This window comes from Oryx dammah, unplaced genomic scaffold (genome assembly GCF_014754425.2).
Source record: "Oryx dammah isolate SB20612 unplaced genomic scaffold, SCBI_Odam_1.1 HiC_scaffold_17, whole genome shotgun sequence".
NCBI classification, from domain to species: domain Eukaryota; kingdom Metazoa; phylum Chordata; class Mammalia; order Artiodactyla; family Bovidae; genus Oryx; species Oryx dammah.
The window spans coordinates 43,372,149-43,385,997 of NW_024070201.1; the positions used below are offsets into that span (position 1 = coordinate 43,372,149).

At 41.9% G+C, this 13,849-nt stretch overlaps 1 protein-coding gene across 3 annotated transcripts in view; it reads left to right on the forward strand.

Moving 5' to 3' along the window:
- The window catches only part of STK33 (serine/threonine kinase 33), a 192,084-nt gene extending 183,389 nt beyond the window's left edge, over window positions 1-8,695 (forward strand). For 2 of the 3 annotated variants that reach the window (XM_040258431.1, XM_040258433.1), the window contains one exon: window positions 7,873-8,695. In XM_040258431.1, the coding sequence (XP_040114365.1) occupies window positions 7,873-8,082 (210 nt within the window). In that variant the 3' untranslated portion in view covers window positions 8,083-8,695. The remainder of the gene's footprint in view (window positions 1-7,872) is intronic. The other variant, XM_040258432.1, reaches the window with a different exon arrangement.
- The last annotated feature ends 5,154 nt before the right edge of the window (window positions 8,696-13,849 follow it).

Consider the following 13,849-nt stretch of genomic DNA (forward strand, 5'->3'; position numbering starts at 1 on the left):
AGAGTATTGGAGCTTTAGCTTCAGCATCAGTACTTCTAATGAATATTCAGGGTTGATTTCCTTTAAGACTGACTGGTTTGATCTCTTTGCTGTCCAAGGGACTCTTAAGAGTCTTCTCTAACACCACAATTCGCAAACATCAGGCACTCAGCCTTCTTTATGGTCCAGCTCTCACATCCATACATGACTACTGGAAAAACCATGGCTTTGACTAGACGGACCTTTGTCAGCGAAGTGATATCTCTACTTTTTAATAGGCTGTGTAGGTTGGTCATAGCTTTTCTTCCAAGGAGCAAGCATCTTTTAATTTCATGGCTGCAGCCACCATCTGCAGTGATTTTGGAGCCCAAGAAAATAGTCTGTCACTGTTTCCATTGTTTCCCCATCTATTTGCCATGAAGTGATGGGACTGGGTAGCATGATCTTAGTTTTTTGAATGTTGAGTTTTAAGCTAGCTTTTTCACTCTCCTCTTTCATGTTCAAGAGGCTCTTTAGTTCCTCTTTGCTTTCTACTATTAGCGTTATATCATCTGCATATCTAGGTTATTGATATTTCTCCTGGCAATCTCAATTCTAGCTTGTGCTTCATCCAGCCCAGCATTTTGCATGATGTACTCTACATAGAAGTTAAAAAAGCAGGGTGACAATATACAGCCTTGACACACTTCTTTCCTAATTTTAAACCAGTCTGTTTTTCCATGTCTGGTTCTAACTGTTGCTTTTTGACCTGCATACAGGTTTCTCAGGAGATAGGTAAGGTTGTCTGGTATTCCCGTCTTTTTAAGAATTTTCCACAGTTTGTTGCGATCCACACAGTCAAAGGCTTTAGTGTAGTCAATGAAGAAGTAGATGTTTTTCTTGAATTCCTTTGCTTTTTCTATGACCCATCAGGTGCTGGCAATTTGATCTCTAATTCCTCAGCTTGTACATCTGGAAATTCTTGGTTCACATACTATTGAAGCCTTGCTTGAAGGATTTTGAGCATTACCTTGCTAGCATGTGAAATGAGCTCAGTTGTACTGTAGTTTGAACATTCTTTAGCATTCCTCTTCTTTGGGATTGGAATGAAAACTCACCTTTTCCAGTCCTGTGGCCACTGTTGAGTTTTCCAAATTTGCTGGCATATGGAGTGGAGCATTTAACAGCATCATCTTTTAGGATTTGAAATAGCTCAGCTAGAATTCCATCACCTCCACTAGCTTTGCTCTTTATGTGAGTAGCCTTATATAAGAAATATATTGATATTTATTTGGAATTCAATTTCTCTTCTTCCCTTTGCTTTTCTTTCCCTTCCTTCTTCCTTTTGAAAAGCACAGGGCTGTGAGAGATAGTAAAACTATAGCTGAAAACTTATATCAGAATATTCTGTCACTTGGACCTTGTGCAGGCCTATAATTTGAATGTGTGACTCTAGAAATGGTTGCTATGGTGATAAACCACTTTACTTAAATAGCATGTATTTTACTCAAAATTCAGAGAAATGGTAACAGTTTCTAGTAATCGTGTACTGGTATTAACTTCAAGGATATGCCTAGAGCTTACAGGTTTTGCATGTATTATATCCAGATGAGTTTATCAGGTTAAAGTTATGCCAGTGAATAATGAAATACGTGCACTTAGCCCAGTTTTCTTGTTATGTATATCACTTTGCACATATGGAGCCCCCTTTTCAAAATTAATAATACGATCTGGAGAAATCAGGCCCATGGTGCTGGATTACTGAAAAATGGAACTTGGGTGGGGGGAACCATATAAGGTTACCTTATCCATCATTCTACCTCGAGTAGGAATGACTGTGCTTCAGCAGTCCTAAACAGTGAGAGTTCACCAAAGATGAGGAACAATTGAAATGCTGCTTAGGTGAGCCCCTATTGTAACCATCCTGACTGCAGCACTTGAGACGCTGTCTAGCTCCACAGCGCTAGACAGCATATTTCCTCTTATTCTTTATAAATTTAGATTGAATAACTCTTATAAAGAAACTTCCATCCATTCTCACATCAATAGCCTGTATGTAAACCTTCTCTCGGAGAAGACAATGGCACCCCACTCCGGTACTCTTGCCTGGAAAATCCATGGATGGAGGAACCTGGTAGGCTGCAGTCCATGGGGTCGCTAAGAGTTGGACATGACTGAGCGATTTCACTTTCACTTTTCACTTTCATGCATTGGAGAAGGAAATGGCAACCCACTCCAGTGTTCTTGCCTGGAGAATCCCAGGGACGGGGGAGCCTGGTGGGCTGCCATCTATGGGGTTGCACAGAGTCGGACACGACTGAAGCGACTTAGCAGCAGCAGCAGCAGCAGCAAACCTTCTCTGGTCCCTTTGTACCTATTCAGACTGGTTGCAGAATTTCAAGTATGAATTCTTCATGATAACTAAGGATAGAAGAATTTTTTCTTTGAATTCTAAGATGCTTTCTGATGATAGCCAGGTTCTTTTGATCACTGTGCAGAGGTATGGCACACCAGTATCTTTAGAGCAGTTTGCAATGAATTTTAGATCCTCTCTTGGAGAACAATCTATAGTGTTTTTTAGATGTTTTTTTGGACTAATAGTTATGACCAACAATCTCATAATGATCATTTAGATAGCCTCTTTCCCCTAGAAATGAATATGGAGATTCCTCTCTCATCTTTCTCCCCCTTTGTACAATCTTATGAGAGCTCATCACCTTCTATGCGCCTTTCATGGCCTGGAAGATCTTAGTAACTTCTAGCCTTGGCTATAGAAATTTCACTTTCCATTTCTCTGTTCTATTACTTACAAAACATACAAAACTGTAAAATTGCATCAGTTACAGCATAGATCCCTGAAGAATCCCATCAACTATGAGAGAAGAAAAAGAGAAACTTAAATTTTAGATAACCTATAACCTACAGAAGAAACCTTCAAAAAATCCTAGAGAAAAGCATGGAAGTTGGAATTTGCCCTGGTTATATTCCAAGATGAGAGGCTTGGCTTTTGGTGAAGAAATCTATAGCTTGGCCTGAAGAGCACCACGTGGGCCAGCCTGCATCCATGTTTCTGTTAGCATCAGAGAACAGTTTCAGTGAGGGGATGTTTAAGAAGGAAGGCTCAGTCTTTAGGAAAGCTCTAATGATTCTGATTCCTAAACAATGGCATCCTAAATTTAATGCAACTTCAGATTAGCAAAGAGAAATGGTAAAGTACATATACACATAACATTTTACAAGGTACACACATACCACACAAAAGCTTTTAAGCATTTGCAATAAATATTTGCATAAAGGTAATAGATTTGCATTAATGTTACCAGGGAGTAAAGAATAAACAAACATTGTGATTTGTTTCCATGCAGCCAGTTTCAGGCTGATTTTGAAACTCATTTAAAATATGGTTGAATAAAAATATTTTCAAATAATGCTACCAACAAGAGATTAACTTCCAAAATATACAAACAGCTCATACAGCTTAATATCCAAAAATCAAAGAACCCAATCAAAAAGTAGACATTTCTCCAAAGAAGACATGTAGATGACCAAAGGCACATGCAAAGATACTCAGTATCGCTAATTGTTAGAGAAATGCAAATTAAAGCTACAAAAACACACTAGTCAGATGGCCATCATTAAAAAACCTACAAATAATAAATGCTGGAGACAATGTGGATAAAAAGGAACCCTCCCAGTCTGTGGGAATGTAAATTGGTGTAGCCACTATGGAGGTTTCTTAAAAAACTAGTTACCATATGATCCTGCAATCCCACTGCTGGGCATATTTGCGGAGAAAACAGTCATTTTAAAAGATACATGCACCCTTTGTTCATAACAGCACAATTTAAAATAGCCAACACATGGAAGCAACCTAAATGTCCATCAGCAGATGAATGAATAAATAAGATGTGGCATATATATATATAATGGAATATTAAATATTTCTCAGCTATAAAAGGTATGAAATAATGCCATTTGTAGCAACATGGATGAACCTACAGATTATCATATTAAATGAAGTAAGTCAGAGGAAGACAAATATCATAATATGTTTTATATGTGGAATCTACAAAATGGTACAGATGGACTTATTTACAAAACACAAATAAGCTCACAGACATAGAAAACAAACTTGGCATTACCAAAGGGGATACCAGAAGCAGGGGAAGAGATAAATTAGGAGGTTTTGATTAATATATTCATACTACTAATAAAATAGGTAAGCAACAAGGACCTATTGTATAGTACTGGAAACTGTTCTCAATATCTTATAGTAACCTATAATGGAAAAGAATCTGAAAAAGAATATATATAGAACTGAATCACTTTGCTATATATGTGAAACTAACCTAGCATTGTAAATTAAATATTATAGTTGTTGTTTAATTGCTAATTTTTGTCTGACTCTTTGTGACCCCATGGACTGCAGCCCACCAGGCTCCTCTGTCCATGGGATTTCCCAGGCAAGAATACTGGAGTGGCTGGCCAGTTCCTTCTCCTGAAGATCTTCCTGACCCAGGGATCGAACCCATGTCTCCTGTATTGCAGGCGGATTCTTTGCCACTGAGCCACCAGGGAAGCCCAAATTAACTACACTTCAATTAAAAAAACAAGCAGAGCAAAAACATAAAAATAGTTATAATAACCCCAAATTATGGTTGACTGTATTCGTTTTCATCAGTTTTTGATACCAAATTGAAAAAGAAATAAGAAAGTAGGTACTCATAATGTTTCTGTAAGTGTATAAGTTGGTACAGCTACAACAGAAGGCAATATGATGATGTCTCTCAAAGTTACAAATCCATACAACTTTTGACCCAGAAGTTCTTCTTCTAAAATATATATCCTGTAGATATCCTTACACATGTGCACAGTGACACAAGTACCAGATTATTCACAGAAGCATTCTTTTTACCAGTTAAGATCAGAAGCAACCTGAATGTCCATTAGCAAGAAGCTGGAAAATACATTATGGTGCATTCAGACATGAGGACACTGCCTATGCTGAAAGAAGAGTGAGAACTCTTTTATGTATTGACATGGAATGATGTTCAAGACTATTGTCAGTTTAAAAATGTTAAGGTTTAAAGACTGTTTATAGTGGGTTACCCATTTGTTTTAAAAAGTGAGAAGAAAGTGCATTGATATATAGATTAGATTAAACCATATAAAATTGCCATTATTAAGCTGTTTTGACAGAAAAAATAATGACCAATTCCATTTGGTTCCACCTAATACTTGCTTGAAGTTCCATAAAATTTCTTTGGGAACGTGCACTGTAAATTGACAGTTATTCATTGTCTCCAATGGGAGGCAGAGTTAACTGGGAGTTAACTGAGTTAACTGGGGAGCAAGGAGGAGATTTTGAATGCTATGGATATTAAATCATGGTAAGGTACTACCTTTAAAAAAATAATTTACTAAAATTCTATATAAGTAAAATAGATAAATGTGGCTGAGTAATATCATTTTCTCATCTTGCTCTAAATGAAATTGAGACATACAATGTTCCTACCCTGAAGCAACCAAACATTTTGGTTTAGTTTCCTTTTTCCTTCCACTTTGCCAGGAAATTCTGGGAATTATCTTAAGATATCTTACCCAAAGAAACCAGAACCTCTAGTGTTTCTGAAAAAAAAAAAAAATAGAGAGAGAGACAATATTTGTATCACTAATCCTGCCCATGGAGGCTGTTTCTGAGTATTTCTTCTTGATGACTTCAGCTTCTGAGTCTACTTTAATGACTCAAGTACATTAACAAATGGAAAATGAAGAAGGATGAAAATGTTAAACCAGATATGAGTATGAACACATTAAAGGGAAAATGACTGTCTCTATTTCTGTTCTGTAGATTATTAGTTGCAGTGGACACATTGAAAAGCATTTCTTCAACTACTTAGATGATAACTCAAGAGGTGGAAATGTCAAAAAAGAGGTTAAACTCAGATTCGCCTTTTAAAAGAATTTGTATGTCAAGTGACTTAAAATTTAAAAAAAGAAAACTAAAATTTTACGAATTTAAATGCCCAAGCTAGGGACCAGTTCTGTATTTTTTTAAACAAAGCAACTTTTCTTCAGCCTGTCTCTAGAACATCATGGGTGTTATACTGTTATCCTATTGCTAAGTGTAAAGAGTTTTCAAGGAGAAGACACAACATGTATTACTGAACGCTAACACATTTTAATTATTTTCTGTTTGTTGAAACATTACACAGAGAAGCAATCCAGAAATTTTCTTGAGAAAATGAATCTAAACAGAAACCTTTTTACATGTCCAAATTTATACAAATTAATTTTTCAATGTGCAAAAATTACCAACTTAAGAGCTGACATATACTATTATTAAAGTCATACATGAGTGATGGTCTGAAGAGGCACATGTTTAAGGGCTGTCTGCAATAAGCAAATATCTAGTAAAGTTTCTCTTTCTTGAAATATAGGTACCAAAAATCCGTAAGCAACCTGAGGCTTTGCTGCAGCCCTGGGAGGTCACTTATTCACTGGACAAATATATATGAAGTGCCTAAAGCCATGTATAGAACATGGTCACTTGTCTCATAAGAGTGATTAAAAAAAACAAAATCTAACAACACACACACATGAGGTTTATTTGTGTTACATGTAACCTTTCCACATTCTTTGAAAATTGTTAACCTGATTATTAACTCTTACGTATAATTTCAGTTAGCCAGAGTATTAAGCTTACAAGCCTTTTCCAGATCATTCTATGTACATAAGCAGTTGTTGCATCTGTACCACGATGTCTCGTCCCCTATCCTCCTTGTGTAGGTCTCCTGAGACATTCTCTGCTCTATGAACTCTATGCCCAGGTTCTTTTAATGAGAAGTGATCACTTTTAAAATGAGTCTAGGGTCAAAATGGACTTTGCTTCCCTCACGACAGCAGGATTAGAGACCGTTTCCTCTACTGTGGGTTGAAGTGACCTGAGAAAACACAATTGCCGATTAAAATTCTTTTGACTTGTTTCATGCTTTAAAGCTCACAAAGTACTTCCATGGCCACCAGAGTAGTTCATTCTCATCATAAGCCCATGTGGTAAATGTGCAAATACCATTTTCCTCATTTAAGTGTGAGGCATCAAGACTCCAAGAGGTCTTCATTCCTGCCCAAGTGGTGTGACTGAGGTTAGAAGCCAGGCCCTGGAATCAAGGCAGAAAAGGGTGAACATGTGAGGAGAGGGCCACATGCAGCAACCTTATATCAAGTTAGGATAGTCACAATGCGCTTGTCACGGAAGGCTTGTCTGCTGCTGCTGCTGCTGCTGCTGCTGCTGCTGCTGCTGCTGCTAAGTCGCTTCAGTCGTGTCCGACTCTGTGTGACCCCATAGACGGCAACCCATCAGGCTCCGCCGTCCCTGGGGTTCTCAGGCAAGAACACTGGAGTGGGTTGCCATTCCCTTCTCCAATGCATGAAAGTGAAAAGTGAAAGGGAAGTCGCTCAGTTGTGTCTGACTCTTCGCGACGCCATGGACTGCAGCCTACCAGGCTCCTCCACCCATGGGATTTTCCAGGCAAGAGTACTGGAGTGGGCTGCCATTGCCTTCTCCAGGCTTGTCTATAAGTCTGTAAAGATGAATGACTACAGCTGTGTTCAGATGGACTTCCCTGTATGAATGGTACTAGATATCTACTTCCATTTTATAGGGCAGTAGATTTGAAGTTGTGCCTGTAGTTTGTTCTACCCCATACACTAAAGAATTCAGTGTTCTTGAAGGAGCTACTGGCGCTTTCTTTGACATTTAATGACAGTTTCACAATGTGATTAGTTCATACCTCATATCTGAAGAGAGTTCAGCCTGTACATCCTGGGCAACTTTGTAGCCCCTGCCTCTTTGAACTGATGTATATTGCTTTGTGTCTGAACATTAATCCAGGCCTTTTCTTTTATTTCTAGCCCACTGCTTATGAAAAGACTCCTGTGCCCAGTAAGAAGGAAAATATAGATGACTTTAACACGAGTTTTACAAGTTCAGTAGGTAGCAGACTCCCTCCAGTTGAGCTCAAGGGAGAAGTTGAGAAACCACCTGTGACTTCAAGCCAAGGAACAGCAGCTAAAGGCACTGCTAAATCCTTTGCCCTGCCTAGACCCAAAAAGAAGCCCTAACAACGCTGAATGGTGCAGAAACAGAGCTGCTCTTTCTAGTGCTAAGAATGAAGGGGTAGGAGGGGAAAAGGACAGTACTGTGCTGAGCTTTTAGCCTTTTAGCTGCACTGAGCCCTGACAAGTGTTCGTACCAAGTTTAAAATTGAAGCTCCTCATCTCCAAAGCAGCATGGTATTGAAGGACAGACACCAACAGACTTGATGGCAGGTGTGGGTGAAATCAACTCAAGGTGTTTTCGAGAGTTGTTTAGAGGAGGGGATGCTCTCAAAGCAAAGCTGTGGGCACACTTGCCCAGTTTTACTTAAGATTCTTACGTTTAGGCACAATTATTTTTAGGGGAAACTGAGAGCCAAATATGGTAGTAGAGGCTCCAAATGATTATGTGCACTTAGCACTAGGAGATTTGTTAGGAAATTACTAATAAACTTGCCATAGGCATAACAGCAGAAGTGCTTCAGCCATTCACGTGTGTTCTTGTGATTTTAGATTGCTGTAGATTGTTTAAGACAGCTTATTTTAAATGTAGAAAAATAGATTTTGTAACTATTTGCCATTAACTTGCTGCTAAATTCCCAGTGTATTGATTTAATCAATAAAAAAACAGATGTTACCCGTGCACGTTAATTTTTATATTAATAAGAGGTGACTATAATCAGGTCCTCTAGGCCCTGAAAAGCATATTTTGAGCTTGATCTGCTGCTGCAAAGGTAGGCACACATCTCTGGGGAAGGTCATGAGGCAGGACATAGGGGAAGGTACATGGTTTCTCTTAGTATTAAAGGTCTCTCCTTTGTGCGTGCTCTGTCGTTCAGTCATATCCAATTCTTTGCGACCCTACGGGGCATAGTCTGCCAGGCTCCTCTGTCCATGGGACTCTGCAGGCAAGAATACTGGAGTGGTTTGCCATGCCCTCTTCCAGGGGATCTTCCCAACCCAGGGATAAAACCCACGTCTCCTGTGTCTCCTGCATTGCAGGCAGATCCTTTGCACCTGGACAAATAGTTTTGCTATTCTAGGTCACACTGGGTGAAGAGATGCTTCCGTTGGCCTCACAGACAAATTCTCAGGAAGCAATTTGTATCTGCTTTTCCCGTTATAAAGTAGTAATCTACACGTCACTCCAGGCCCTCGTGAGATTGTCCTCTGGGCCTCCAAAATGCCCCACACCTAGCCAGCTGAGCAGGTACTAATTGCATAGAAATCCCCCCAGTGACTGAAGATAGTAGATGTGCTTCTTGCAATTAATTGGAAGACACAGCTGGGCCTCCAGATGGGTCAAAGATAACACTGATGTGTGTCACTCCTGGCTAAGTAGTTCAGCCAGTGTTTTCTCAGTGCATTCAGTATGCTTCCCCTGAGGGAATCTGCCAGCCAAAACATGGCTAATGTACATGGTCTACACTTTGTTTTAAAACTGGCATTGGAGAATTCCCTGATGGTCCAGTGGTCAAGAATCATCTGCCTACTAAGGCAAGGGACAGGTTTAGTCCTGGTTCAGGAAGATCCCACATGCTACGGGGCAACAAAGCTTAAGTGTCACAACTACTGACCCCATGAGCTCTAGAGCCCAAGAGCCCGCTTGTGGGCCTATCACCACAACTGGTGAACCCCCCAAGCCCTAGAGCCTGTGCTCTGCAGCGAAAGAAGCCACTGCAATGAGAAGCCCACTCAGCACAACAAAGAGTAGCCCCCACTCGCCACAACTAGAGAGAGCCTGTGCACAGCAACAAAGACCCAGCACAGCCAAAGATTAAATAAATAAATAATAATTTTTTAAAAATTAAAAAACCTGAAGTTGAAGCTTCTACAAGGTTTCTCCTTCCTGATTATTACTTCCAGTCCTACCAGGAGCCTATAAACCCTCTCTCCGGGATTAGTGAGCTATCTTTGAAGAGCATGTCCTGTGGAGAAACCAGCCTCAGGTACGTGGAGATGCCCCCTTCCCAGAGGAGCCCCCAAAGGCAGAGGTGAGGTGGCTGGTCTTCTGGCAGAAAAGTCAAATGGGACAGTGGCTGTGGTTCTGCCAACTTCCTGGGCTAAAAAATGGAACACTCTCTATGTTCAAAATGCTCTTATTTTCATGGTGATACCTTCTTCTGTGTCATGCATTGGAGAACTCTGTCGTTAAAATGAATGGCATCCAAATTTCTATCCATATTTCTCTTTAGTCTTAAGTAAGTAATTCTGCTCAGTAAATTTGAGTAAAGGTCCAGAACCATGCACTAAGTAAAAGGTGAGATGATTTTATAACATTCTAGTGTGTCCCTGGTAGCTCAGCTGGTAAAGAATCCACCTGCAATGCAGGAGACCCCGGTTCAATTCCTGGGTCAGGAAGATCCCTAGAGAAAGGTATGGTAACCCACTCCAGTATTCTTGCCTGGAGAATCCTCATGGACAGAGGAACCTGGTGGGCTATAGTCCACTGGGTCGCAAAGAGTCGGGCACAACTGAGCTTCCAAGCAAAGTGCTTCTATAACTTTCCCCAGCTTAGCACCAGGCCAGACCAACTGTCCTTCTACCATACGATGCATTCTATTAGTTCTCCTCTGTCCAGACCTTCATTTTGATGGGAACTTAGCTCACTCCTAAGGGGAATTTTCAAATTATTTTTGTCATTTATTTTTATGGAACGCACTTGGGCCAGACCGTGTCTGAGTTTCGTTTTCCAACTGTGTACCTCTTTAATATCTGGGGATCTGCAGCCTCAGTTTCTCCATCTGCTTTCATAGCTGTGAAAATAGTCACTTTTCTGTTTCAGAGGCGTTTTCAGTGGTGATAGGCCTACTCCAAGACACTGATAATCACTCTGACACCTCCTGTGCACCACAGCACGGAAGCGTGGGCTTCATTATGACCCACAGGGACATACTGTGCCCAGGACAGTGCAGAGAAGGTGTGATTTCCAAGGAACGCAAATGCCAATCAGCACTCTGACTTGAATGACAGACAAGTCCAGACATGAGAAATATGATAAAAAATAAATTCAGGCTGGGGGGCTGGGGAGAAGTTCGGTGGAGGAGAACAAGATGATGTCAGAGAGGGACTTAGAAAAGAAAGGAAAATGGGTTGGGATCGGGGGAGCAAAAAAGAGAACAAAGTGTAATTAATAAAGAATACTGACTAGATAACAACGCGTGGATCTGCCAGACCCAGAAGTAGGAGTCAGAGGATGGAAGTGCTCGTAGGGTCGTTACCGTGGTCCTTGTTCCAGGCCAGTCTGCAGGAGGACCAGCCCCTCTCGTGGCCCAAACACCAGCACACTGAGATGAGGATACAGGCTGAAGAAAAGAAGACCAGGGGAAACAAGCTGAGAGAGGCTCTGGGTTTAAGAGGTGGCCGTGGAATTGTGCTTACATTTTGAATAGGAATGTTCTGTGGTGTTGGGGGTGGGGGAGAAAAAATACAAAATATTTTGTGCTTATCACTGAAATGCTTTGTTTAAATAATTCTATTTGACTCCAAAATGTAAGTTCCAGGTTACAAAGATCAAAAGCAGCCAGTCTTGAAAATGAAGCTTTTTAAATTCCAGCGCTGCTGTTGGAATAGAGAATAAAAGGCTTTGTTCAAACATGCATTCCCAGCAGTGAGCAGAGCTTTGAAATTGGTCAGGGAAGTTGTGTTCCTTAATGGCTGCACTTGCCTGGAGACCAAGGAGCTGTGGACTCTGGGAAATGACTCTGGGCTGGATATTTTCCATCTGCCCCTTCAGAACCACTCTGCCCTCCCCACCCAAAAGAGGTGATCTTTCAGGATTGCATTAATAGGTTCTCTTGGCATCTGGGTTCATGGGGATTCTGTCAGTGGGGGACACCAGCAGGCACCCAGGGTGAGAGAGCAACCCTGATTCCCCTGGTGCTGGGCTGCTTGGAAGTCTCTGCATTCTCCTTCTATAGATTCCAGTTCCTGCCAACAGCACCCCCTTACAGCTGTATCCCCTCGCCTTCAAGCCAAGACCAGGGCTACTGTCCATGGGTCTGTGTCTTCTTTTATGGGTTTCCCTAAACTCAGTACCTTTGCAACTAGTCTCTTTGTTAGAGTCTCAACTACCGCATTTGAGTATGTACCATCTCTCTCCTCCTGGGACCCAAGGTGATCCAGACCCTTGTCAGTTCTGCATGGCTCTGACCTGGGGCAACTTTGTCTGTGGTTGCCAAGTGAAGACTGGGAAGTGTAAATGCGTTCTTCCTGAAACTGATGCCCTTGGGTGGTCACTGGGGCTTGAGGGGGGTGGCGGCAGGAGAGAGGATCCTGGCGTTGGAACCTGGACCCGGTGAGATAAGTCTAGCATTGCCCAGCTGGATCTGAGATTGTGTGGACCCAGAAGGTCCCACACCATGGCCTCTGGGAGTCAACAAGAAAGAAATGCTTGACTTGTAACAGTCAAGAAGACCCACAGGGATGGGAGCCACCCTTGCCATCTCCTGACTGTGGACTCAGGGCTCAGCAGAGTCTTGAAGCACAGGAGGCCGAAAAGACAAGAGGCTGTTTGTTTCATCTTTGCAAGCACTAAAATCACTTTACAAAGCATTTTAGAGTAAAATTTTCACTCTTCGGAGGTCTCACATAGTTCAATTTTACTCTTCAGGATCTGGTATTTTCTGAGTGAGCAGGCTTAGGACTGATGGTGATTTCTGCTCAGTACATGGCTATCACTTAATTCTCATTGGTGAGCCAATTTTCTTTGTTTTTGTTCTTCAAAGGAAGGCCATATTCAGTGTCTGGCTCGCTTTTTTGGTGGCTGCCTCCCTCAGTTGCTGGTATAATGAGCTCTGCCTGTTCTCTCTCTCTCTGTTCCCTGAATTATCCAGAGCAGCCCTCAGCTGGAGCTGCAGGGATTCCCACCACTGCCCCGGTGGCCTCACTTCAAGCAGCAGCACATGAGGGACAGAGGAAGACTGAGAAGATGAATAGGGCCACTGCGGTGTCACCACTGGCTATCTTAGAGCCTTCCCCTCTTAGTTGCCCGGTTCCACTCCAGACATCCTCAAGGGATGCGGTGAACTCAGGGTAAAGACCTCAGGGGACCTTCTCTCCAAAAGGACAGACCTCCCAGAGGACAGGTCCACGGATGCAGTGTGCACTCTTCCCCCCAGTATGAACTTCTCCTAAGTGGACTCTGCAGAATCTCCAGACCAGACATAGCCTTGGCAGGGACACAGAGGTGACATCAATCTCCCTGCCCTTGGGGGACCAAGACAGTCTTTGATGCTCTCACCCATGGCAGGCTCTGCAGACAAGATCCTGACATCACGCTGTTGTTTAGGAAAGACTCTTCTCATCAGCACAGAAAGATGTCTCCATTCTCAGGGCAACTGCACAGTCCCAGGAGTTAGCATTTCCAGTCTGACCCACGGACCTGCAGGTAGAAGATGAGCAGCTGACACCCGCAGTGGCCCCTGAAGAGGAAGTTCTCGTGGAGAGGTGGCAGCCAGTATTTCCTGGGCTAGACATTGGTTCACACTGGGTTTACTAGGGATCAGAGTCCTCTTGTTGGCTGGACTTTGAGCTGTATTAGTGGAAGGGATCTCTGTGTCTTAACTGAAGCTCCTCTTCAGGTTATGATGTAATAATAGCAGCAACATCTACAGAGCATTTGCCACATGCCAGACCATCCAGAGCCCTTTACAGGTATTCTTTTAATCCTTATGATAGCTCCTGAAGTTGGCTTTTTTTATCTCTAAAGAGAAATAAATTAAGGCACAGAGAGGTTAAGAAATGTTCATGGTCACACAGCTATGAAGTAGCAGAACCAATATTTGAACCCAGG